Here is a 27,064-nt window from a genome sequence, read left to right as displayed (position 1 = left end):
TTCACCAACTCACTGAATTTCTGCAGCTAAACGGCCAACTCAAACTTTACTACGAGCCAAACAACAGCCCCATGCATTTAATACTTACCCTTCAAACCTACCCATCATGCACCTTCCACTCGCCAATGAGATAAAATCAAAAACCCTAGCCACACAAATATTAACCTTCCCTACCAAATACTATTGATAACTTTAGGTCTCTAGTTAACTTCAGTTTTCCATCTCTTACAATGCCTTCTTGTGGAGGTCCATGACGTTGAGCACGGCAAGCAGCAGGAACACGAACGAGCCGACGAGACACAGCGCGAATGCCGCCACCATCTGGTGGCAGTAGCTGTCGAACATGTGGCAGACCTTGTTCCACTGCACGTGGGAGTTGCCGTACTGGGCGATCACGCCGATGGCGGCGGACGCGCCGCTGGCAGACAGAAGCAGGCCCATCATGACAGTGTCAAGCACATTGATGGCCAGAGACGCTTTGGCACTGCGGGTGGCCCCGGCAACGGTGATGTACACGAGGGATGCAGCCGCGTATGAGCATGCGACGATATTCGACACCAGGAAGTATCTGAAGACAGTATTTGGAGATTGAATGCATTATTAGGGTGGCAAATACTTTACCATATGACTCATGAATTCTAGAAAACATCCCAAAATAAAAATCTGTCTACATGCATGAGTATGAACTATCTAGACTAATACTGAACTTCGATAGCCAAATATCCTGAAGCTCAAATTGAAGGAGATATGTACATGAGCATATAAACCCTAACAATTTGAAAAGATAAATAGTATCATTCTCCTTATGGTACTCAAGTCTCGTTAACTACCAACATAACTTGTTACCTTATCGTCGTCCGTACATATTTTGCGATCTCCTTATACTGAAGATTTATACAATAGGGGAAGTACTTAATAAAGGTTGTCTATACACAGTTATAACTTATCAGTAGTTCAAGTTTCCACTATAAAATTGTCCACCCTCACAATTTTTCATCCTTCTTGAAGGCAGGAGGACGTGCCGGTGAACCCTTTTTGTTCTTGGGTCAACGTACAATGTGGGGCTCTTGCTTCGGTCTTCGAGCATCGAAACGAGACATTTGAGAGGTAGTTGTCACCAGCAAGAGAGGGAGGACAAACTTTTCTGGTTCGCTTTGGGCTTTAATTGTGCGTCGCAACAAGGTTCGTTGAGGGTGGCATACATCAAATATTAAATGGACTGAACCCTAGCTACTCTAGGATGAATTCGTCCAAGATTGTTCACGGAATTTCCCTTTTGAGCAAGGGAAATGGGGATGGCATAATCCCAACTACATTGAGCGCTCGTCATTATTTTTCCTTTTCGACGATCAGAATCGGGAAACATATGTCAATTGTCGTCTACTTTTAGCCCACCCCTAATGCATTCATGGAGCTAAACTCTTTATCTTAGGTAAACCACGAGACCAAGTAATGTAGTACTAATGTCGGGGGCTGGTTTAAGGCACAAGCCAAAGTTGAAATGCGACATGATTTGGGGAACTAAGCTCTTATAAACGCGTACCGCCTTCATATTCTCAATAGGTAAACCGACCCTCACCCATTATTATGATAGTTATATAGGAGCTAAACACTACAAAAGACGAGCACATGTAACATGAAATCTACCCTTAGGTTTCTACATGTATGCACAATATGTGCAGCTATAAGTTTGGTTGGTCATGTCCATAATACATTACTTCTTAGGGCAAAAAGGGCAGAGCGGGTTAAAGATTCATTACTACGCGAGGTAAAAATTGAACTACCGAAGGACGCAGAGTAATGACGCGTCAGCTTTTAGGAGCATTGGTCGCTATCAGGTTGGTTGGGAAGAATGTTATTGACCCTTCTGTGAGCGCCACCACGTAAATTTGCCCTCATTATGAAAGTTAATGATGGGATTTAATTCCCAAATTATGGATTACATTTTACATTTTATGTGAGAAGGATGCCATGTAACAAAATACTGTTTTGACAAAGCTTGTCGCATGATCGTATCTATGCACTTCGTTTGCCGTACGCACGAGTCATGCAGAACTAAGTCCTGTACGTTTCTTCTATATTTCGTCGAAAGAACTATTATCTATTCGCGTTTCGCCATAAACTCACGCCAAATGTGGTGGAGAGTGAGAAAAGATCAAGCGAAAGATTGATAGCGGGACTTACACGAAGGCGGACATGTATTGCCACTTCGCGGTGGCGGGGACGTGCAATGTGAGGCTCTGGGAGATGACGACGGACACCGTCTTGGACTCCTTGTCGACGCCGACCATGATGGCAACCGCCAGAGTGAGCGCCAGCGCTAGGGCGCGCAGCAGCAGATCAGGACACCTGACAGCGGCCTTCGGTGGGTGCTCCGCCACCTTGACGTCACCCCGCGGCGCTACTGCCCCGCCCTTGCTCCACTTGCTTTGGCTCTCCATTTTGGTGTCTTGTGGGAGCGCCTTGTGCGTGTTTTTTGGGTTCAGTGAGTGTGTGAAATTTGAGAGAGAGAAGGGAGAGTAGATGAGTTAATAGAGCGAGGGAGAGAGAGTTGGGAAGTTGGAGGGGCATTGAAGGTGAACACAGTTTACTGTCAAGAGAGAGGACGTACAAATTTAATGCCATCTTCTCGAGAAATTTACCGAAAAAAGTTCTAGACCTATTACAATTATATCAATTTTTTGCTTGGCTAGCTAGACGACGCCCCCTGGTGCAAACCCTTGAACCAAGAAAAGGGTTTTATCAAATCGGTCACGATCTTGGTGTGGTTGTCTTGATTGTTAGCTAGTTAAGCTTTTCATACAACCTTAACAGGTTTGTCAAAGATTGGACCGTGTTTAGTTCGGCTGCTCGGATGGTCGAGCGAACATACGGACGGCGGGTTCGATCCATTCAACCTTCCATCTCAAGAACGACGATTCACGTGTTCAAATCTCGCCGACGGCTGCGAATTACTATAAAAATGAAGACTGTTGTGAAAAGGGGTGGCGCGAGATTCAGGAGAGTGGGTGGAAAAATTCAGTAGAGAACCAAAATTGGGGGAAACGAATGTCGTATTCTAGAGGCCAAGGAAAAAGTGATGAGATGAATTGTTTCGAGGATGCCTTTCGTTTATTAGTATCAGATGGACAATCAAACTCATTTTCGATTCTATAAAAGCCAAGGAAATGATTAGGTCCCAAATAAGGAGAGATACTTAACAAAAAAAATGGGTCCGATTATGCATATTCCTAGTCTGAAATGATATGCACGTCGACATGTTCCTTGGACCCACTAAATATGTTATTAGAACTCTTCTTAGTGCAACTTTAGCCTCGGCTTGTATAAATAATCCAAGAAGGGTCATCATTGACTCGTTTTCAAGATGGTCACTTTTTTGCTTAGCCCAAGGTAACGTACGGATAACTCAAGAAATCTACTGGGGTAATACAGAAATAGACAATTAACGTGTATACGATCTTTATAGCTATATGAGAAAAGATGATGATATTCCAATTCAGAAAACCGCGACATCACGGGAAATCGGTGAGGTTACCAAATCACCCATCGAAGGAATTTTAGGAGACTGAATTTAAGGACACGTGTTAGTAACTTTTGATCTGGTAGTTTTCTTTCCTTCCTGCTTTCCTTAACTTCTCCAAACGAGTGAAAACATATCCTTCACCAATTTCAATCATCTCAATTTCCAATGCTTCCAAACGACAAGAGTGGAGACATCCCTCTTCATTGATTCCAAATTGCTTCAGCTTCATCTTTCCTTTCTTCTTCTCTTCCATCTCAAACCCCCTGTCCAAAACACAAACAGTGCTATAAGAATATTGGAAGTGGACCCAATCAAATATGTTATCCAAGTGTCATTTTATGCAAGGCAAAAATGCCATGCATTTTCTTCTCTATTTTTCCCCCTATTAAACATGCGCGAAAATCGACCACCCTATACTGAAAAGAGGGAGAAATTTCCATGTCCTAGCTTGTTAATTCTCATCGTTCAATGGGTTTATCTGAGCATTATCGGAGCAATCTAATTCCTTAGGAGCAAAGCCAAGCTTGTCTGGTACATCCTATTTTTGTGTCAAAGTAGTAATAAGAAAAAAAATCTAAGTCCATTTCTTTGCGTCCCTAATCTTAGATATGCGATGTGCTTATAAATTCTCGTCAACTTTCGGGCACGATGAACGGGAACGACTTCATGTCCGATAGTCAGATAATACACAAATTTCGAATGCGTAACCAAATACAAAGAGTTGATTAATTGGAGAAGTGCAATCTTCATAACAAATTTGGCATATTAATTGTTTTAATTACTGGGTAATGGCATACGTTAATTCCAACAATTCAAATAAGATTAATCGATCTAATTTGGTTTGTACCTGCAGAGCATCCCCCTCAGCCTTCTTTTTATTTTTTTGCATAGTAACACAAATAGTCTCTAAACTTTGACCCGATATGCAGTATAGTTCTTGAACTTTTAATTTGTTTAATGTGATCCATAATCTTTTGGTACATGTTCAAGTCAGATTATATGAAAATATTCAATATTATCCTTCTATTAATTCAATTTCAGAGACAACATTGAACATTTTCATAGAGTCCAGAGACTAAATTGAATATATATCGAAAGTTCATGAACCACATTAAACAACTTGAAAGTTTGGGGACGACATTGTATATTGGGTTAAAGTTCAGGAATCACATTGAACAAATTTAAAGTTCATGAATCACATTGCACATTAAGTGAAAGTTCATGAAACATTTACGTCATTTACCCTAATATTTTTTCTTGGATATATCCATGTCGTGTGCCACGTCAGCTCCGAACGGCAAATTTTTCGCCACGTCATCAGAATTGAGGCCCATTGGGCCGGAACCCGAAGGTGACCCGAGAGAGGAAGATCCGGGAGAATTAGGGCTCCGAACTCTCTCTCTCTCTCGCTCTCTCGCAGAGTTTACCTTCTCCGTTTCGCCTAAAACCTTGCGATCATCAGGCGAAATTCCGGTTGGTTCCGCGCCGTGATCCGCCGCGGCGATGAAGGGTCGGGCGTACAAGGACGAAGCGCCCCATGGGAAGTGGGGCAGGTTCGGCGGCTCCTCGAAGCCGGCGGGGAACAACAGCAAGGCGGCGGCGATGAAGAAGAAGAAGGAGAACGTGATGCGTTTGGGAGGCGGCGGCGGCGGCCTCTCCCTCGAAGCCTTTGCGAACATAAAGTCGACCTCGAATCGGAATCAGTACAACCCTGCTCTGATCAGTACGTGCGCGCGCACGCTCTGTGCTTGATGGTTTTTCCGGTGGTTTTTAGTTTGCATGGGGGCGATGTGGGTGCTTGCGTACGTGCGTCTGTTTTCTTGCGGTTTTTTTGGAATGAGGTGGTCATATGGTTTGCTGGGTGTGAGGTGCGAATGGGAAAGTTTCAATCTTTTTGGTAGTTTGAGGAATCAAAAGCAGGGTTGTTTTGGTGGGGAGCGAGTTACTCACTGTGTCACTATGAGCTTATTCAATGAGAATTTTGTGACTCTTGGTCAATCTAAGCGCAGCGAAGTGAAATGCAGAGTGGTGCACTAGAGCTGGTAGGTCCAGGTCGATATCCATACTATAGCTCTGCGATATGATTTTGTTATTGAGATGGTTTTGGTCTGATGACTTCTAGGGTGCTAGATTAGCTTCCGGGGATTCTGTCTTTCTATTCCGTGTGGGAGGGCGATCCAAATTTGATCTACTGGTTGTGATGACGCAATTGCGTGAATTCTTGTCTCTCTCCACGCGCGGCGCAGCTTGTGGTTGTCATGATCACTCAAGCTTTTGTTACTGGATTTCAATGTCCATTTGATTTCTTACTGTTGCTTCATGAAGAGGGGGTTGCTAAGGCATCCAGTTTCTGTCTACATTTCTAATCTTTTGAGTCATACCTAAGACTGTGAAGATCTAAGCAATAAAAGATGATCTACTTAGTACTTACAATGGCTATTTCTAGTGTGGTGAGTGTAAGGCTTCTCACAGACAATTACTGACCCTCCGGATAAACTTTTGGAAGAAGCACTTCTTTTGTCCCGCAGTTCCCTCTTGTTATAAGTGAAGGAAGGGCCTGTGAGATAAATTTTCCAAAGTTCTAGGGGTTAAGGTGATAGACGTTGAACAAGGAGGATGCTTTTACCATTCTTTGAGATTGCAATTGGTCTAGGATTTCGCTCATTAAAGGAGGCTAATAGGAATATTTCTCTTATAGATGTTGACAAGCATCTTGGGTTTATTTCCTTCCAACCTCTCTCGAAATCAATGTTCCTTTTAGTATGCTTAGAGGATCTGTTGACTGGAGTGACCCATGACCAACTTAATACATCTTCAGCTTCTGGTGGACATCTTTTGGCAACTTCAGACCTCTGATAAGGGATCAGTGATAATTGACTTGTCTCTCTGTGACCTACTTTTGAATCTTAGGAAATTTTGTTGCTTTACATATATATGCATTTCCTTTATTTGTTCTTGTTTAGTATAGGATCTTTATTTTGGTTTGCCCCCTTAACCTTTTGCCTGTCTTTTTTGTGTACAATCAGAGCAAGACTGTTTTTTTATGATTAGAGATGTTGGCTATTATCTGCAACTTCATGTTTCTTTGAAATGTTTTTTTCCTTAATCTCGTGAGCTGATGGATTTCATCGCTAACAGAAAAGCAAAAGGAGTTCTACAAAAATGCCAAGTACATCAGCAAGTACAAGAAATCCCTAAAGCATCTAAGTGAGCAAAATGATCCCTCAGCCGTGAAACCTTCAGAGGTTTGTTGTGGCATTTGATGATGTCATTATTTGTCATGTCTGCTTCCTGCCATGAGAATTGACTTCCAATCTCGTTGACATTTAGTATAGTATATGTTTTGTGCAGGTTTCCTTTTCATGGTAAATCAAAATCTTTTTTTTTCTTATCGTTGTATAGTTCCACCTTTACCTGAAATGCTCTTTTTGATATCTTGTGGTTCTGCCTTGATGAATGAGTAGGGAGGATCCATTTCAGAGTGATTCTGTAAGACCGACTTCTTCTGCAGTATCTCAGCTGAGAGGATTCATTAACTTCATGAGCAATGGCAACTCAAATATTTGATTCTGAGTGTCTTGATGGTCAAAAGCGCGATTCATCACATTTTGCTCAGTTTGGATTGAGTGATTAGGAGGGAATGGAAATGATTCGGATGATGACACAGGAGAGAAAAGAAAGGAAGGCAAAGAATTTGATTTTTATTGTAGTTTGGATTCTTATGAAAGAAAGAAAGGAAACAAAGGGAATTTGACCATTTTGTGTTTGATTGAAGAAGAGAAAAGAATGGAAGGGAATTTAAATATATCTCTATGATTACTTTGTCCTTATATTACTTCATAAATACAATAAATCATGTTATGGTTTACTATTTAAAGAAGATGTAGTAGCATAAAAGATCACTTTATTCAACGAAAAAAGACAAGTTGTAATAGGCATTCATGGTAATAATGAGAGGCAGACTAAACAATATAACATTCTATGATCAGATTCACATACAATACTTTTAGGTTCCTAATCACTCTGTATTTATATGCCCTTCTAATCCAAATTGAGTGTTAATTTACTTCTATTTGCATGTGATTGTTTTAGTTTATAGATCTCATCTAAACTTTCTATTTTTCGCTTGCATTTTTTCTAATATTTGAGCTTGTGCATGCGGAGTAATACTCCCGACCTTTTCCTGAAATTTAAGGTGAACTCTACGATTTTATGCACATTGGGCTGGAGAAAGTAAGAACGGAAATGAAGAGATTCGGCCATTTTGTGTTTGATTGAAGAAGAGAAAATAATGGAAAGGAATCTAATTATATCTCTATGATTACTTTGACCTTGTACTACTTCATAAATACAATAAATCATGTTATGGTTTACTACTTAAAAAAGATGTAGTAGCATGAAAAGATCACTTTATTTAATGAAAAAAGACAACAAGTTGTAACAGGCTTTCATGTTAATAGTGAAAGATGGACTAAACAACATAACATACTATGATCATAACCATATGCAATACTTTTAGTTTCCTAATCACTCTGTACTTTTTTGCCCTTCTAATCCAGACTCTGCGTAAATTTACTTTTATTTGCATGTGATTTTTTTAGTTTATAGATCTCATCTAAACTTTCTATTTTTCACTTGCATTTTTTCTGATATTTGAGCTTGTGCTTGCGGAGTAATACTCCCAACCTTTTACTGAAATTTAAGGTGAACTCTACAGTTTATGCACATTGGGCTTGAGAAATTTCTTTTCCTTTCTGCCGTCTAGGTGCACTGAGATTCACTCAAGCTTAAGCGCCTAATGTTGATGTTTTTTGCAGGACGTAAAGGAAACGGAGGAATCTAACAAGAGAAATAAGAAGAACAAGAAGGGAGGTTCAAGTAGTCTGAGGGAGCTGTATGAGAAGAAGCGTGAGGAGGAAGAGATAGCAAGAAAGGAGAGGGAGGCAATTATACAAGCAAAGAAAGAAGAGAGGGAGAAAGCCGAGGCTCGGAGGAAGGCAGAAAGAGTGAAGATGTTCAAGAAGACACGGTCCGGTCAACCCGTTATGAAGTACAGAATCGAGCATCTTCTGCAGAGCATTCAAGGCTCGAATTAGTGCTTGGGTTGCTCATTCAAAGGGGGATTTCAGCATCCCCTCTCTTTTCTTTTTGGTTTCTATACAAGCGGTCTTTTCTTGAACGGTAGATATGTCTAGGGTTTCTGGAGTTCTGGCCTGTTCAGAAAGTTAAACCTGAAATGTCAATTTTTTTGGATCTCTGTAGGAAATGAAAGCTTGTACATTTTCTTATAATATGAAATGGAAGCTTCGCTGGATTCATTGATTAACTGGGTGCCCACTGTTTTTTGGCCTAACAAGGGGGAGTCAGGTGCTGTTCGAGTGGTTCGAACGGTAAAACATTCGTTATCATAGCTGCCCTAACTCATGCATACTGGATAATCACCAGAGCTCGTCATTAATGACTGTACTTATGCATGAAAATCATTATGGACAATGGTTTTGCTTTGTCTCTGTTTCTGGCTTTTCGCGGCGGAATTAAATTTCCACATTTCTCGGTATGGAGTCTTAACTAATGACAGTTGAAAAGCATTATGCTTTTGTGCACATGTCACCGTTACCCCATACCTTCGGGCTCTAAATGATTGTTTTTCCATGGCGGGACTTCTTGTTTCTCTAACGAGTTCATTTGCACATATCCGAAAGGGGACTGAACCACGGATTACAAGCACAGGAAGTTCAACAGAACCAAGTAAAATCGAAAGATTGTTGACTCTTGAAAGCAACGCTTAAGTTGCATACAAGGCTCAAGGTTCGTCCATAGCATATTCTTCTGGCATCGTAATCTTTTTGTAATCCATGTATAATGTCAAGATTCAGTTCACTCTCTTTCGAATTTTCGAAATGCAATCGATCGGTACACTTGCCAAAAGTAGGGAATTCATGCATTTGCTGAAAGTGTAAGAGCCCCTGCGGGCATCACAGAAGGGCAATACTCCTACAGTCTGTCCCTAAATATGAAATTGTGACATTATAAGTAAATATACTGACCATGATAGAGGTAGCACAGCTGTGAATTGATTTGAGCAGCTTTAATTATCAAGAGATGGGCAACTAGTGATTGCAGATCTTGATATTCATGGTACAAATACCAGTGAAAGATAGACCGAACAAGGGCTAGCGAATCATGCCATGCAATCATACTAAGCTCGGTCATTCGTGCCATGTCATGTCGTTAGGAATTCATTTCACCCTGATCTCAAAGTGTTTTTGTCAGAGATTGGTCAAAACTGGTCATTCCTATCCGTTTCAAGTTTATCGTGTTGTGTTTGTGTTTCTGTGAATAACGAAAAGATTGTTATCGATCGACCCTTTGAGAGTCATTGTGAGTGGTTACTTATCTCGATCAAACTCACGTTCTAACTGTACTGAAGTTGAAGGCTTTGAATGGTTGGTGAGGACAAGGAGAGGGCAACTGCCCTGCTTTGAATGGTAGTTCTTGTTCTTTGAGAAGTTCGGTTGACATTTTCGGGAGCAACTAGGATTCAAATACAAAAGCAAGATGCTTTGACACTAAGGAAACTGCCTTCATCCGCCCACGTATTAAGATCTCACTCCTTCAGAGCCCTGTCTGAAGCCGTTTCATTGTCTTCATCTGCACATACCCATCTTGATATCTCCTCTTTGCACAGTTCCCTGCTTGAGCTCGACTCGCGAATCTCTCCGGTAATCAGTCGGTGCACCACATACCACAGGTGTCTGATCCTCATCTGTCCTCAGGCGATAGAATGGGACCTGGAGGACCCGGCGGGCCAGGAGGACCAGGGTTCGGCGGACCAGGAGGACCAGGGTTTGGCGGACCAGGAGGACCAGGGTTCGGCGGACCTGGTTTCGGAGGTCCAGGTTTTGGTGGACCCGGGTGGGGTCCTGGCCCCGGGGGGCCGTGGGGCGGCGGACCAGGAGGGCCTTGGGGTCCTGGATTCGGGGGTCCCTGGGGACCCGGTGGCGGCTTCTTCGGACCTGGAGGCTTCTTCGGTGGGTGCTTTGATGGCATATGCAGCATGTTATCTTCTTGGTGAGCATTGTCTTCCTCTTGCTTGATCTACCATATCCAGTACAGTTGAAGCTTTTTATAGATGTATATTTTCATTTTTGGGTGGAAACTATTGTATGTGATTGAAACCTGTGTTATCTTGCTGGCTTTATCTCGACAAAAGTAGAATCCAAACAAGTTCATAGTTCAAGAAGATCGTATAGGACTAGCAGTACCAGTCTTGTTAGAAAACTGATGGCAACGACGCTTGAATTCCTGTTAATGACTCTTCCGTCCTTTGCAGCATGTACTGCTTGTGCTGTTGCTGGTTGCTACAAGATTGCTTCGGCGGCTTCGGGCCGCGCGGACCATATGGCCCTCCCGGTCCTGGAGGTCCACCCTTCTGATCTGGGGATGTTTTGATCCAGCACCGCTGCGCGCGCTAATTTACCTATGTATTTCTCCGCTTTTCACTCTATATCGTCGATCATAAACTGTTTGTCTTCCATTCTTTCTGTTTGTACTTCACATTAGCGCACTTAATTATTTTGGAATGCCTATGAACCGTTTTCAATTTCCCAAGATACTGATGATTAAGACTCAACATTCCCCTTCTATGCGAATTGCACGATGCGGAAGATTGACAGAGTAGTCATCTAATCGGTGCATTAGAGAATTGGACAAATTTGTCAAGAGACCTGCGAAAACTTAGTACTAAGATGCCCGGTTCAGTTCAGGAATCTGTTGACAAAAGAATAAACAGTTCAGGAATTTCACCGTCACTAAGGGTTAATTCATGAAAGTTCTAAGGCCAACATAAAATTAGTATGAAGTTCACAATGGAAGGGGTTAGTGTAAACATACCTAGGAGATGCTCCTTTTAGGGGGAAAAGGTTTTTACAACTTGGCTTTGTATAAATTTCACCTGACTCTGCTCAAGTAACTCACAGTCAAACCGAAAAACATGCCATGAATTCTTTGCTGTGGAAGGTGGATGATCAAAATGATAAGTGCTCTGAACAATATTCTGCATTTCTCACTGGTTGACCTGAAGTGCAGTTCAAGTCACCACCGCCAAAGTGCATCCTCTGAATTTTTGGAGTTCATAGGCAAAATCCCGAAAGTTCAAACATCGTTATTTACCGGCCTCACGCAACCTATATATTGACTTATATCATAACTCTTCATTTCAGAATAATTAATCAAGTAAGCACACGAAAAGTTCGATTTCGGCATTGGCTTCTTCCAAAGCTGTCAGCAAACTGAGTAGGCATCCCTCAGCAGTCATTCACCAAAGAATCGGGATACATTAGTCAAAAGCACAAGAAACCATACTCATACACACCAATGTCTCTCCAGCTGCAAAAGCACATGTATACAATGAAAAATCAATAGGACAACCAGACGAGTCGGGGTAAACTTCAAAAAGAAAGAGGGCTACCAAGTTCTCGCAAAATCGTTTGATCAGAATGCTCCCCGGAAACACGTTAAACCGCTATGCCTTCCATGAAATCCCTGCCTAGAAAAAACCTCCCGGGAAGGGAAAAATGGAAATTGCAGTCAGTTCAAATGAACCCAAAAGCTTGAGCAACAACACGATAAGACAGCAAACAGGCACCACATATACCATTCATTTTTTCATGTAAGCCTTTATTTATCAATACAGGTAGCTAGTAGCTATTAACCAAAGAAAAGCAAACATTCTCAATGAATACAGGATGGAAATGCTGAAGACTGAAACCATGTACACTTCAGGGTGTTACGCAAGAACATAGAGCTCAAGAGCTTGACCATGATGTGATAAGGCGCCCTACATTCACATTCTTATGACGATAACACCCCAGAGTATAAAGAACAATAAAAATTGATATCTAAATGCTGAAGATTGATACAAGCATTAATTTATAACGTTAAAATTGCCGAACAGAAGTTCGTACAAATTGGAAACGAATTGCTTATCATTCTTATCAAATTACCCAGTAATAGCCTGCGTAGCAATGGAGAGATCAGTACCTGGCAGCACAAGCGATTCTAGTGTCAAAACTGCTGAGACATATGGCAAATGCTTCGAAAGCTGAGATAGGATACTGATAATCCATTGTGAATACATCCTTCCCCACTTTTCCAAACTGGAGGATAACATTCTCATGCTCTGGACCAATGACTCCTTGTTCTGGAGAAGCCACTAACTGGAAGTTCTTCACTGAAGCAACAGTTACCCGTCCATGGAAATTAAGGCACCAGTACTGGAGTTGCTCGTGCCACCTCGGCGACTTGTTCTTCAATACCAACATCCCATCTTTCAAAGCAGACAATGGTCTCCCAGACTGAAGGTTCTCTACACGTGTCAATTTAGATCTGCCAAAAAAGAACGAGGGAAATGTCTCGAGAGTACTGGACATAAATTCAGTCTGTGTCGGAGCAACTCCTCCTGGCTCAATCGAAGAGGCAGGTATGACATCCATGACACATTTTATTCTTCTTGGTCCCCTGATTTCCACACCCAAAACAAATAAAATCCAGAAAGAAACAATTAGTTGAGACTCTAGAGTTAGTCCTTCTTAAATTTGTTTTTTTCGTAGTAAAATGGAACGAGTCAGTTTTCCTACCTCCGTCGCAAGACATTCAACTTATAAGATATGTGCACTGCAGGATAATTTCCAGCAGGAACTTTCAGGGAGACTTGCTTGAAGTTCACTAGCCTGTAGGACCGGCTTTTGATGACTTTGGAGCCAGCATTTGGAGGCTGTGCATCAAAGGCTGTGAACTTCGTGCCCAGAAAGTTTGACCTATCATTAAAGAATGCAAGGGGTTAAACATAAGCAGCATGACCATTCAGATTCAGCATGAGCAAAACTTTCGGTAAGTACCTTAATTTTCCAATGTACGTGCTACTCCCTTTGGACATGTCATCTGGATTTAAAGAGATGATGTAGTCTGTGCAGGTAGGGCGCCTGAGCTTCCGTGCAGCGAGAAGAAATTTGCCATCTTCATTTAAAGCTGCAAATACAGACATCCAACAACTAACACTTTATAGAAAAACTAGACCAACTTGAAAGGATAATTCCATGGTCCAGAACTAACAATGCCCTGAGTAAGAGCAAAAGGATGCTCTGGTATTTCGAAAATATAAGTAAGATATAGGGCAAAAAGAAGAGAAAAAATAGGTTGTCCTGTTCTCACCTTGATCTAAGCTGAGGTAGAGATAATATGTTTGGTTGCTGCGATTGCGTTTAATATAACACTGAAGAAGGGAGTCCCTTGGACCAGGCTGCACGTTTAGCCAGAGATTATGAGTTTAATGATAATAAACATGTCCACAACCATTACCTTCCCAGCATTATAATTAACATAACACCAAGGGACTCCATTGTACAACCAATGCAGTTGCATTGCACGTGACGAGATACTGATGAAGCTTAAGCTTAAAAGAACTTTGCTGTCAATATAAATTACTCCTTTATCATATAATGTAATCTGCCCAAGGCATTGAAATAGAAGAAACCACTCGGCATACATTGGCTAACAAATAATCTATTTTAAGTGCTTGCTGATTACATTTTGAGAGTTGATAACTTTTCCAAATAAGTCATTGCAATCACAACTATAAAACGATTATAAGACAAAAGTAAAGAAGAAATTTCATCAGATTGTTGAGATTCCAATTACAAATAAACTGCAGGAAACTCTCCTCATCAAAAAGAAAGAAAAAATTAATCCATCAGAAACCACTTTTAGGTGATATGAACATGGAAAAGAGCACGATTGAAGGGTGGAGACTGTTGAATTTTAGATGTGGTGTCCTGAAGCATGATGTTACCTTCCTTCCCATTCCATATAGTCACTATAATTCACACTGTGAAATTCATCCTTAGGTACTTTAAGAATAAATCAAGGCAATGCCCCCAGGTAAGTTAAAAGGAATAAAGGGTACTGTAAATCTGTGCTATCTGAATGACTTAAATCAACGTCCAAACACAATCCTGGCCCAATATGCAGGACATGAGAAAGCCATCGGGAAGAAAAAAGCAGATACACTTGGAAAAGTTAGAAGACAGAAGGAAAGAATTCTTTCTTCTCACACTTAACACATTGTTTCTACGTTCTTTCAAACAGTTAAAGAAGGCGATATGAGAACCGCAATGAAAGACCTGCTTCAATGAAATTGGGAATGTCAACTTGCCAGACACCTCCGGGGTTTTCACAATTTCCTTCATGATCTCTCTCCAGTTCCGGCAAACACCGGCATAAGCAACCACATTTTTCCTCGGAGGCCATGCGCTTTACGACGCCTCTATCCTCATCAACACGTCCCTCAAGAGCTCGGGTGGCACGCTCGCCCAACAACTCTGCTTCAATGCATCGACCACTACCGAACTGTCCTGAATAACCCGATGCGAGTGTGACCTCAGCCCGCTCCCAAACTTCACACGACCGAACATTTTCCTAGAGATGTTCCCAGTCTCGTCCTCCTTCACGTCCTGTATAATGCTTTTGAACGAAGCCATCCGTACCTTTCGTGCATAAAGACATGTGAATTCTGGGAACTCGTCCCCCCCTCCCACCTACACAGCAAACGTCATTCTCAGTTCCATTTCTTCCCATCATCCAAAAACCACCCAGCAAGAGCTCCAAGAAGATCCAAAAAGCAATAAAGCTCCAACCAGTGACGTAACCAACCCAAGCGATAAGCACGTGAATCTAGAGAACTGATAAGTGCACACACGTCTCTCCCACCCCACGCGTAAGAATCAGCAACATCCTCTAACTGATAATCCCATGTATAAAAGAGAAGAAATCGCACAGCATTACAAATTGCATGGATCTTCCGCAATTGCCCCCACAGATCAATATTCCCCCAAATTCACCACGAGAGAGTCGGGAACAGACTGCACCGTTTGGCGCGGAACAGAATGAAGGGGGGGACTGATTTGGTCAGACACCCAGATGAGGATTTTCAAGAACGCTGTCAAGAACCCACGCCCATTTTCACGGATTGAATCGGCCCGAGGGACAACAGATTACCAAGATGACAAGAATCGAATTCTGGGTCTTGTAATGGAAATCATCTTTCAGTTGCTCTGAACTCACTCTGGTCGATACTCTGTGCGTGTGCGTGTGCGTGTGCGTGTGCGTGCGGGTGCGTGCGGGTGCGGGAGTATTTGAACATAACACGCACTTCGATTCCCGCCTCTCAAAATGAGATACTGACCAAGTTATTTGGTTGACTGTTTCAGTTGGGTGGTATGATGCTGACTGGTAGACTTTGTTTGGTACATTAAATTCTCCAAGCCAACTTTCGACATGGAATGGCTGAACCATTGTGTAGAACATGATCAACTCGAAATCAAGAGAGTTAAAAAGAAGCAGTTCTTCGGAAATTTCATGATAGTTTCTCCATTTGGGGGGGTCGGTACTCTTATATCCTTCTCCATCATATCACTAGGTAGGTCCTGAATCTAGTTCATTAAGAGTAGAGTAATTACAGATTAGGCTACATCCTTTGTTCTGGTGGAACACAGGCTCCAGTAACCATATTCAGTTACCCCTCTTGAATTTCATTGATTTGTTGTGTCTGCATGACTTTGGATCTGCTAAGCTTGGGCCGCACACCGTTAATTGTTTTGAAGTACGTGCACCATACTGTATGATAATTTTGTTGCAGTGAATGAGTTAAGAACACATAGCATACTGGTATTGGCCCAACAAAGGAACAAAAGATGTTGGGCAGACTGGCTAATTTCCCATGTAATTAGGAAACAAGATCACCGTTACTACTCATTCTGACAGACCATTGTTGTCTTAGAGCATCTCTGAAGAGTAGCTGCTAGTTCATCATCCACAGAGGTCTATTTTACTTTTGGGGTCAAAATTATTGCACATCGCAAGTCTGTTGCCACAATATTAGCAAAGGAAATGGTTTACAACATAGAGGTCCAAGTGAAATCAGAATTTGCTTAAGTTATTTTTCAGTGTCTTGTAGAACTACAGGTTCGGGTTTGGTTTTGTGTGTGTTATCGACCTAAAAGCTTCTGAAGAGTAGTTCAAGTCACCGTCGCCAAAGTGCATCCTCTGAATCTTTTGAGTTCATAGGCAAAAGCCCGAAGGTTCAAATATCATTATTTACCGGCCTCACGCAACCTATATATTGACTTATATCATAACTCTTCATTTCAGAATAATTAATCAAGTAAGCACGCGAAAATTTAATTTTCGGCATTGGCTTCTTCCAAAGCTGTCAGCAAACTGAGTAGGCATCCCTCAGCAATCATTCACCAAAGACTCCGGATACATTAGTCAAAAGCACAAGAAAACAAACTCATACACACAAATGTCTCTCCAGCTGCAAAAGCACATATATACAATGAAAAATCAATGGGAAAACCAGACGAGTCGGGGTAAACTTCAAAAAAAACAAAAAAAGGTGCTACGGAGTTCTGGCAAAATCCTTTGATCAGAATGCTCCCCAGAAACACGTTAAACCGCTATGCCTTCCAAGAAATCCTTTTCTCTTGCCTAGAAAAACCTCCCGGTGAGGAAAGAATAGATATTGGAGTTAGTTAAAATGAACCCAAAAGCTTAAGCAACAACACGATAAGATAGCAAACAGTCAACGTATATACCGTTCGGTTTTGCCTGTAAGCCTTTATTTATCAATACATGTAAAGCTAGTAGCTATTAACCAAAGAAAAGCAACTGTTCACAATGAATGCCAGATGGAAATGCTGAAAAACTGAAACTAGACAAAATCACCGCATGTACACTTCAGGGTCTTATGCAAGAACATAGAGCTTGAGAGCTTGACCATGATGTGATAAGGCACCCTACATGTAACATTCTCATGAAGATAAAACCTCAGAAAATATAAAGAACAATAGAAATGCGATATCTACATGATGAATATTGATACAACCCTTAGTTTATAACGTTAAAATTGCCGAACAGAAGTACATAAAAATTGGAAAAAAATTGCTTATCATTCTTATCAAATTAACCAGTAATAGCCTGCATAACAATGGAGAGATGAGTACCTGGCATTCAACTATTCACAAGCGATTCTAGTGTCGAAACTGCTGAGACATATGGCGAATGATTGGAAAGATGAGATAGGATATTGATAATCCATCGTGAATACATCCTTCCCCACTTTTCCAAACTGGAGGATAACGTTCTCATGCTCTGGACCGGCGACTCCTTGTTCTGGAGAAGCCACCAACTGGAAGTTCTTCACTGAAGCAACAGTAACCCGTCCATGAAAATTTAGGCACCAGCACTGGAGTTGCTCATGCCACCTCGGGGACTTGTTCTTCAATACCAACATCCCATCTTTCAAAGCAGACATTGGTCTCCCAGACTGAAGGTTCTCTACGCGCGTAGATTTAGATCTGAAAAAAGAGAATGAGGGAAATGTCTCGAGAGTGCTGGACATAAATTCAGTCTGTGTTGGGGCAACTCCTCCTGGCTCAATCGAAGAGGCAGGTATGGCATCCAAGACACATTGCATTCTTCTCGGTCCCCTGCTTTCCACACCCAAAACAAATAAAATGCAGAAATAAACAGTTAGTTGAGACTCTAGAATTAATCTTTCTAAAAATAGTTTTTTCGGTAGTAAAGTGGAACAAGTCAGTTTTCCTACCTCGATCCCAAGACATTCAACTCATAAGATATGTGCACTGCAGGGTAATTTCCAGCAGGAACTTTCGGGGAGACTTGCTTAAAGTTCACCAGCCTGGTGGACCGGCTTTTCATAACTTTGGAGCCAGCATTTGGAGGCTGTGCATCAAAGGCTGTGAACTTTGTGCCCAGAAAGTTTGACCTATCGTTAAAGAATGCAAGGGGTTAAACATAAGCAGCATGACCATTCAGATTCAGCATGAGCAAAACTTTCGGTAAGTACCTTAATTTTCCAATGTATGTGCCACTCCCTTTGGACATGTCATCTGGATTTAAAGAGATGATGTAGTCTGTGCAGGTAGGGCGCCTGAGCTTCCGTGCAGCAAGAAGAAATTTGCCATCTTCATTTAAAGCTGCAAAGATAGTGCGTCCACAGAGCCTTACACATTTTCTCTTAAAGAGGAAACAACGAGAATCCTCGAATATCTCGTATGCATAATACAGACAACCAACAGCTAAAACTTTATAGAAAACCTAGACCAACTTGAAAGGCTAATTCCATGGTCCAGAACTAACAATGCCCTGAGTAAGAGCAAAAGGATGCTCTGGTTTCAAAACAAAGTACTATGGACAAAAAGAAAAAAAAAACAAACAGCTTTTCCTGTTCTCACCTTGATCTAAGCTGAGGTATAGATAATATGTTTGGTTGCTGCGATTGCGTTTAATATAACACTGAAGAAGGGAGTCCCTTGGACCAGGCTGCACATTTAGCCAAAGATTATGAGTTAATAACAATAAACATGTCCACGATCATTTTCCTTGATAAGAAATGCTCAGAACCATTACCTTCCCAGCATTATAACTAATCTAACACCAGGGCATTGTACAAAATATGTAGTCGTGATGCACTTTATGAGATAATTATGAAGGTTAAGCTTGAAGAACTTGCTGTTGATAGAAGTTACTACTTTATCGTTTAATCTTCCTAAGATATTGAAATAGAAGAAACCACTCGGCATATATTGGCTAACAAATAATCTATTTAAGTGCTTGATGATTACATTTGAGAGTCAACAACTTTTGCAAATAAATCATCGCAATTACAACTATGAAACATTTAGAGACCAGAGTAATGAAGAAATTTCATAGATTATTGAAATTTCAATTACAAATAAACAGCAGGAAACTCTCCTCATCAAAAAGAAGAAAGAATCCATCCATCAGAAACCTCTTCAGGTGATATGAACATGGAAAAAAAGCAAGATTGAAGGAAGGAGACGTTAGATTAGATGTGGTGTCTCCCATTCCATTTAGTAACTATGATTCGCAATGTGAAATTCATCCATAGGTACTCGAGAATAAATCCAGCAATGTCCCCGAGTAAGTTAAAAAATGAGGATACCGTAAATCTGTGCTATCCAAATGACTTAAATCAACGTCCAAACACAATCCTGGCCCAATATGCAGGACATGGAGAAGCCATAGGGAAGAAAAAGTTAGAAGACAGAAGGAAGGAATTCTTTCTTCTCACAGTTAACACATCATTTCAACCTTTTTTTATGAAAAAGCAAATTCTTTCTACATTTTCTCCTCTTGGGGTTATGTGTTGCTTCCATCAGGACCACTGGCTCATTCAACCCAAATCTACTATCTAGAGACGACACATAACATCGAGTAATGCTGAACACGAGGTAAAGATCCAAGCCAATGCAAAACAAAAGCAAACAGAATGAATAATTGAAATCTCGAATAGTACAGTTAAAGAAGGCGATATGAGAACCACTATGACAGACCTGCTTCAATGAAATTGGGAATGTCAACTTGCCAGACACCTCCGGTGTTTTCACAATTTCCTTCATTATCTCCCTCCAGTTCCGGCAAACACCAGCACAAGCAACCACATTTTTCCTCGGAGGCCATGTGCTTTCCGACTCCTCTATCCTCATCAACACGTCCCTCAAGAGCTCAGGCGGCATGCTCGCCCAACAACTCTGCTTTAATGCATCGACTACTACCGAACTGTCCTGAACAACCCGATGCGAGCGTGATCTCAGCCCGTACCCAAACTTCACATGATCGAACCCTTTCCTAGAGATGTTCCCAATCTCGTCCTTCACGTCCTGAATAATGCTTTTGAACGAAGCCATCCGTACCTCGCGATCTACAAGCTCTTAAAAGGACCAATCCGTGTCGAAAGACATATAATTTTGATATCTCGACCCCCTCCCCACCTACACAGCAAACGCCATTCTCACTTCCATTTCTTCACACCATCCAAAGACCACCCAGCAAGAGCACCAAGAAGATCCAAAAAGCAATAAAGCTTGACCCAGTGACGTTAACTATCCCAAGCGATAAGCACGTGAATATAGAAACGACAAGGGCACGGACGTCTATCCTTCTCCACGTGTCAGAATCAGCAACATGCTCTAACCGATAAGCCCATGGCGCACAGCATCACACGGTGCCTAGATCTAAACACCCAAGAAACTCGAACAACAGCCAGCAACTTTCAATCAACAACCCCAGTACGACCTAACAAGAAAACCAGATTTCCGCTCACATCACCTAATGCGCCGCGATCCTCCGCAATTGCCCCCCGCGGATCAATCCCCGAATTCGCCACGAGGGAGCCCGGGAACAGACCGCGCCATTTCGCTCGGAACAGCGGGGGGGAAGGAAAAGGGGGGTGGTGGGGGTGGTGGGGACTGATTTGGCCAGACACCCAGATGCGGGATTTTTCAAGAAACGCTTTCAAGAACCCACGCCCATTTTCACGGAAGGAATCGTTCCGAGGGGACGACGGATTACCGAGATGACAAGAATCGAATTCTGGGTCTTGCGATGGGAACCATCTCTTTCAGTTACTCCTTAGACACACTACTCGATGATGCTCTTGCGTCCCTGGGAGAGAGAGAGAGAGAGAGAGAGAGGGAGCGAGCGCGACACGAGTTTTAGGTTTTTGTTGCGAAGCTGCGAATCGTGTGTCGCTGCTGTTCGTGCCGGGGGTTTGGCTGGGCCCGGTCGGGCGCGATATCCGGTCCGGTTTGACGCGGTCGGACCGGTTTGTCGGTCGGGTGAGGCCGCGGAGGAAACGAGACTCGGACCGGTTCGTGTTTTATAGATAGAGACCTGTGGAGACACGTTGGTCCCATCGTCTCCGCATGCTAGATGATACCTAAAAGGACCGACGATTTTTATGCATTTTTTTTATTTTTATTTTTTTAACGGAATATATGAAGAAAGATAAAAATAAAAAAATTTGTAAAACCCCGAGACACTGTATAAAATGTAGGGAAAATGATGAATTTCGGCCCGATGTGTAATGTGGTCCCTGAACTTTTAATTTGTTCAATGTGGTCCTAACCTTTTAATTTGTTTAATGTCGTCCCTAATCTCTGAACTATATGAAAATGTTCGATATAGTCCTTCCATTAATTTAAGTTCATGGACTACATTGAACATGTACCAAAAGTGCATGGACCACATTAAATATTAGGCTAAAGTTCATGGATTACATTGAATAAATTAAAAATTGAGGGATTATATTGCACATTGGGCCAAAGTTCATGGACTGTTTGCGTCGTTATCCAAGAAAAAGTAAAAAAGAGTCCAAACTCCGAGACATTATTACATGGGATTAGAGGTCAAAATATGTAAGAGAAAGCAAATTCCACTTTATATTCAAATTGAATAATGGAAAACATTATTTTAGGGTTTAAGAAAATATGAAAAAATATGCAAATATAACGACATGGTTCGTGTACGAGACGATAAAATAAGGAGACTTTCTTGCATGATTCAATTTCGTTACAAAAGAAAATTCACATTAGTCGAAGTTAGAATTTTTTTTAGCTTCATCAGATATATATAAGCTATAAGCCAAAAGTTATATTTTATATAAGTGGAATTCCAAAGAAAAAATCCACTTATTTCAAAAGAAAGAAATCCTCGGGAGACTTTCTTGCATGTTTCAAGTTGTAAGTTAAACTTTGCCTTTCATTATTTTTCAAACGTTAGTGTCGATTCAATTTTATATTAAGTGAATAATTATGTATTTATAGGCTTACTAAAATATGGTATGCTTCAAATTATGAAAATGTATTTCATATTTTCATTTTTGTTTAATATCAAATTGATGAATTAGGCATTTCAAAATATACTCTATTATAAAGTTGGAAAAAAGCCACCAAAAACCTTAAACTATACTCATTGTAACACATTTACTCCAAACTTTTTTGAGACACAAAAAACTCCAAACTTATACCCGTGCGACACATGTACTCCAAACTTTTTTTTGACATATGTACCCCAAACTTTTTTTGCAAAAAAAAAGAGATAAATGCCGAAAGAGATAAATGTTTGGCAACAATATTAAAAGCAATTATTTAGTTTCACAGATTTTATCGTCTATTTTTTCAAGATTTAAATCAAAAGGAATTTTATTTGAGAATAACAAATCGATAATTTTAAGACTTAATGCATGCCCTGTGACAAATCCGTATGCCACGGGATCAATCTTACATGTGAAGTGAAAATGCTACGTGAGGAGTAAATTATATTCAGTGGACAAAATGGATAAATTATGTATTTCAGGATACTTTATCTTTATAGTTTTAAAAATATTTTATCTTTATTTTTTTTCAAATTTAAAATGAATAAGAGATAAAGTTGAAAGAGATAGCTATGAAAATATATGTGATATATTTTTTTTCTTTTGAATTATTATTGCATCCACTACCAATGTGAAGAACTTTTTACATTGTTGGTTGACAAATAAATTAAATCCTTCTCTTTATCTCATTTTTGACAAATATAGAAGTTTGAGGATGACAAATAAATAAACCCAATCATACTGGTCAAACGTGGGCAACGTGAGGAAATTATATCATGTGTCTTGCCACGTGATAATTACTTAGACACAAATTAAAGTGACACGTGGCGAGCATTAAAAAAGTTAAATTGGTCAAAATTATATCATGTATTAAATCACGGAGGCAAAATAAAATGACACGTCATGAGCATAAGCAAGAATATAATCCCAACTCCGACTTATTAATCATATAAAATTGACAAATTAGTCGAAAAGTATTTAAAGTTGCTTTAAATTTGTTTCCCTTTGAATTTGTTTTCAATTTATGTGATGGATTTGTCAACCATGCTGTATGTTTTATTATTACTCATATTGGTGTACATTAGACCCGTCAAACGAATGGGTCAAGTCAGGTAAAAAATGATCCGACCCAAATTGATCCATTTTTATGCAATACAAATTTAGTGATCAATACTCTATCCAACTCATACCCAACACATACCCGACCTAACTCGACTCGACTCATATTTTGCTAAAACACTTCAATGTTTAACACAATTTAGGAAAACTCATATCCAAATTGAGGTCAGAACACGGAATGAGTGACTGCGAGATTGAATGAGGGCGAGAAAGAGTAAAAAGAGAGTTATAAAGATGGCTTGGGTCCATGTAGGTTGTGAATCCATTTAATACATATATAATTTTGGGTTTTACCATACTAAACTCATTTATGACTCATTTATTAAATGTAACTAACCCATATAATAATTAGGGTGTGCAAGAGAACTAGACTGGATCGGGAACGGTTCCCGATCTGATTTCTGATTCTAGGTGTGGAACCAATTGCCCGAACCACCCGAACTAGACTAGTATATATATTTTAAATTTTATGTTTTCCAAACCCTAATTCTAGCTCTCACGCTCCTTAGTCCTCACTCTCTCTCTCTAAAAAAAAAAAAAACCCTAATTCCACTCATCTCTCTCACAGCTCGCTCTCAGCACTCATAGGTCGTAGCCTCGCTAGCCGCTCAGGATGCGAATCGCTCCTCTCGCAGCCTCACTTGCTCTTGACGCTCGTTGCTCCTTCTCCTCTAAGTTAAAAACCCTTATTACCTTTTGTCCTTTTTCTAGTTTCTTCACTCAAGTCTCACGCCTCTCTCTTGCAGCTCACGCTCGTAATTACAACCTCGCTCGCCGCTTACGTCGCTCATCGCTCCTCTCGCAGCCTCACTTGCTCTTGACTCTCATCGCTCCTTCTCCTGTAAGTTAAAAACCCTAACTACCTTTTGTCCCTTTTCTAGTTTCTTCACTCAAGTCTCACGCCTCTCTCTCGCAGCTCGCACTTGTAGTTACAACCTCACTCGCCACTTACGTCGCTCGTCGCTCCTCTCGTAGTCTCGTTCCCTCACGGCCCTTGTCGCTCCCTCTCTTATAAGTCCTCAGTCCCTCTCCAGTAGTCTGTGTATATCTAATGAATAAATACTTTATTTAATATCTTCTTTTTGTTAGATGGATTACGTTAATGCGCAGATTTAAGGTACTTAAAATTTACAAGTTGAAGTGAAACGAACATACGTGGTGGGATTTTCCATTAATTGTTTGAGTTCCAAATTCTAGTAATTCTAATTTAAAACTTAATGTCGAGTGATCATCAATACTTATTGTTGTTTTGTTTTTAGGGGTTAGAACTTAGAACTTAGAGCCTTTGAGCGGTCTTTTCTTTTATGGATAAATATTGAAGTTCTAAGTTGGATATGGCTTGTGGATCCTTTGTAGACTTGGTTTTAGATTCAAAGCTTGAGAAGTTGATTTATTTCAGTGGCTCATGAGTTCTTTAGCCATTTTGCTTGCTCTTTTTATTACAGGGGATAGGAAATTTGTGTTCATTTATCCTCGGTTGAAAGGTTGATTAATTTCATTTGCTTGCTTGCTCGCTCGCTCGCTCTTGCGAACTTGGGGCAAACGCATTTTCACGTGTGATGTGTAATGTATATCATGGATGCATTTGAAGTGAAGCTTGTGAACTTTGTGGCAAAATCTTTTAGTGATTGTTGTGTCATGATTGTCAAACTTTCTGGCAAATTCACAGGTGGTGAAGCTTGTAAACTTGCATGTACAGCCAATCTATGTTTGGGAAGGTGATTCTCATTTGCATCAGATCACGGCCCTCAGGTCCTTGAGTTGGAATTTTGAGCAAGACACTTTTTTGTGTATATGTGAAATACTCACACGGAGTTTTCCTTGAGCACGATGGACTCGAATGCACCTCCCCTTGAACACGATGTTAACTTCACATGGAGTTTAAATGTGTTGAACCTTGAACATGACTCGAACGCACCTCCCATTCCCAGCATCCTAGGACACAGCCTGTTTCTTGGACCCACCCAGGTGGGAACCAATGTACGGTTCCTGGTTCTCGGCTTATGGAATTAGCCCACCCTGAAAACGATCCATTTCCATCCTAAAACCAATCATCCCTAATGATAACTCAGCCTATTAAATATGATTTAAGAAATGAATTTATGATCCATTTTGATAGATTTAGAATGCACTCGGTGTGTGCAAAAAAGACAAACTTATTTTGTTCAATTGTACAATGATTATGAAAAGAGATCATGCTTCGCCAATACAGTGCAGAACGTTGATAAATTTGTTTCCCATTTTACGCTTTTCTTAAACTTTGACTTTAGATCAGATTAGATATGAAGGCGTGATAGTTATTTAAGGAAACGAACACCAGATTCCAAAGTTTTCATATATTGTATAGAACATTATACTTTAGAGATAATCAGTGAAAATCCCACATAGATAAAATGTCTTTTCAATAAACGTGAGGACAATCGCATTGTCCTTTTATACCCCAGTTGCAATAAATAAACCTATTACTAGGTGCCAAGAGAGCACTCATTATCCTTGGCACTAGCTAATTTTAAAATGAGTATGTGCGGGAGTATTTGAACCCGATGGGGTCGAAGCAACATCACCACACATACCGACCAAGCTTGACTGGCCGATTCACCGATGAGTTTGAATAGGTAGCAATCTTTATATGTTCTTTTAAATAATTCATATTGATCTAGGCCGTTTAGGCACTTACAAGTTTAAGTAGAACCGATAAGTAATTTTTGCTCGCAAATACGATCAGATTTTCCAAGTGCCATGACGCTTCTCTGGCGCACAACACCGAACATCCTGCGTAGACTTATAAAGAAAACGCAGAAACCGTGGCGACACCGTGAATGGCCGGAACATTTGAACCGTCACGATATTTTACCCTATGCTACGGGATGCAGATGTATCTTAAGCAAAGACAAAAAAAAAAAAAAAAAGGGGGTAAAAACGAAAATTTTCAAAGACCAAAAAGTTGGAGAAGGTGAGACGACGTTCCGTTAGGTGAGATGAAGATGAAGTGGGATTAGAATTAGAATTTGAAAGGTAGGTGCCGATGAGCGAAGCAATGTTGCCCCCCCGAACCAATAGCAGCATTAGCGGCACAACCGACTTTTACATATGCCACCCGAACTAGGATTTGATTGCGTGGAGTATAGCCCACGTTTTGCACCTCCCCTCGGAGGACGACACGTGGCGCTCGCGCTAGATTCCCCGCCGCGATCGACGGTGGCGATGGGCTCGGTTCCTGTGGGCCTGGATCCGCGCGAGAAATTCTCCGTCCCACGGACATTAGTAGTACGATAAGATTAAAAGAAAAAAAAACCAAAAGCTAATTCGAAAAGTCGGGGATACATATCGGCATGGACCGTTGCGTACGGACGGCCACACCTCGACGATCGTGCGCGCCGGCGAGAGATTCCCGATTCCTTCCTTCCGCCGACCCACCCCCCCGCATGGAAAGCCTCGATCTCTCCCCATCGGACGGCCAGGATCGCGCGTCGCACGGCTCCGATCGTGCGCGCGGGTACAGACCGTTTTTTGCCCCCCCATTTCTCTCCTCGCGGTCCTTCATTTATTCCTCCCTCTCCCTCCCTCCCTCTCTCTCTCTCTTCTTTCTCTCTCTACTGCGAGGCTCTTCTTCTCCTGCTGCTGCTCGCCCGCGTCGTTTGCACTTGCGGTACGTACACACGCCG

General features: G+C 41.1%; 3 protein-coding genes, 1 long non-coding RNA gene and 2 pseudogenes across 5 annotated transcripts; 2 read left to right on the top strand and 4 right to left on the bottom strand.

The window, feature by feature from the left end:
• Positions 1–45: 45 nt before the first annotated feature.
• On the bottom strand, positions 46–2,564 carry LOC115682726 (CASP-like protein 1E1). Its single transcript, XM_056316306.1, has 2 exons — positions 2,185–2,564; positions 46–568 (listed from the first exon to the last, which is right to left on the bottom strand). The coding sequence occupies exons 1-2, from the start codon at positions 2,439–2,441 to the stop codon at positions 226–228; spliced, it is 600 nt and encodes a 199-aa protein (XP_056172281.1). The 5' UTR covers positions 2,442–2,564; the 3' UTR covers positions 46–225.
• Positions 2,565–4,919: 2,355 nt separating this feature from the next.
• LOC115682734 (rRNA-processing protein FYV7) lies at positions 4,920–8,849 on the top strand. Its single transcript, XM_030607053.2, has 3 exons — positions 4,920–5,246; positions 6,662–6,768; positions 8,341–8,849. The coding sequence occupies exons 1-3, from the start codon at positions 5,027–5,029 to the stop codon at positions 8,617–8,619; spliced, it is 606 nt and encodes a 201-aa protein (XP_030462913.2). The 5' UTR covers positions 4,920–5,026; the 3' UTR covers positions 8,620–8,849.
• Positions 8,850–10,202: 1,353 nt separating this feature from the next.
• On the bottom strand, positions 10,203–10,516 carry LOC130134715 (uncharacterized). The gene is made up of 2 exons (XR_008814250.1): positions 10,381–10,516; positions 10,203–10,314 (listed from the first exon to the last, which is right to left on the bottom strand). It is a non-coding gene; the product is annotated as an uncharacterized LOC130134715 (long non-coding RNA).
• On the top strand, positions 10,308–11,136 carry LOC130134714 (uncharacterized; annotated as a pseudogene).
• A 584-nt stretch (positions 11,137–11,720) lies between these two features.
• On the bottom strand, positions 11,721–15,679 carry LOC115682692 (tubby-like F-box protein 3; annotated as a pseudogene).
• A 1,144-nt stretch (positions 15,680–16,823) lies between these two features.
• Positions 16,824–21,093, bottom strand: LOC115682703 (tubby-like F-box protein 3). 2 transcript variants are annotated; one of them, XM_030607005.2, is made up of 6 exons: positions 19,960–21,093; positions 18,838–18,925; positions 18,450–18,579; positions 18,189–18,368; positions 17,584–18,069; positions 16,824–17,078 (listed from the first exon to the last, which is right to left on the bottom strand). In XM_030607005.2, the coding sequence occupies exons 1-5, from the start codon at positions 20,311–20,313 to the stop codon at positions 17,595–17,597; spliced, it is 1,227 nt and encodes a 408-aa protein (XP_030462865.1). In that variant the 5' UTR covers positions 20,314–21,093; the 3' UTR covers positions 16,824–17,078; positions 17,584–17,594. The 2 variants fall into 2 exon arrangements, with proteins under 2 accessions (XP_030462865.1, XP_030462859.1); XM_030606999.2 differs by having other exon boundaries at positions 16,824–17,068; positions 19,960–21,092.
• Between the last annotated feature and the right edge of the window lie 5,971 nt (positions 21,094–27,064).

The sequence above is a fragment of the Syzygium oleosum genome, unplaced genomic scaffold (genome assembly GCF_021117445.2).
Source record: "Syzygium oleosum isolate NSW1041296 unplaced genomic scaffold, Sole_v2.1 Sole_v2.01, whole genome shotgun sequence".
Taxonomy (NCBI): domain Eukaryota; kingdom Viridiplantae; phylum Streptophyta; class Magnoliopsida; order Myrtales; family Myrtaceae; genus Syzygium; species Syzygium oleosum.
This window is presented reverse-complemented; position numbering and strand designations above follow the sequence as displayed.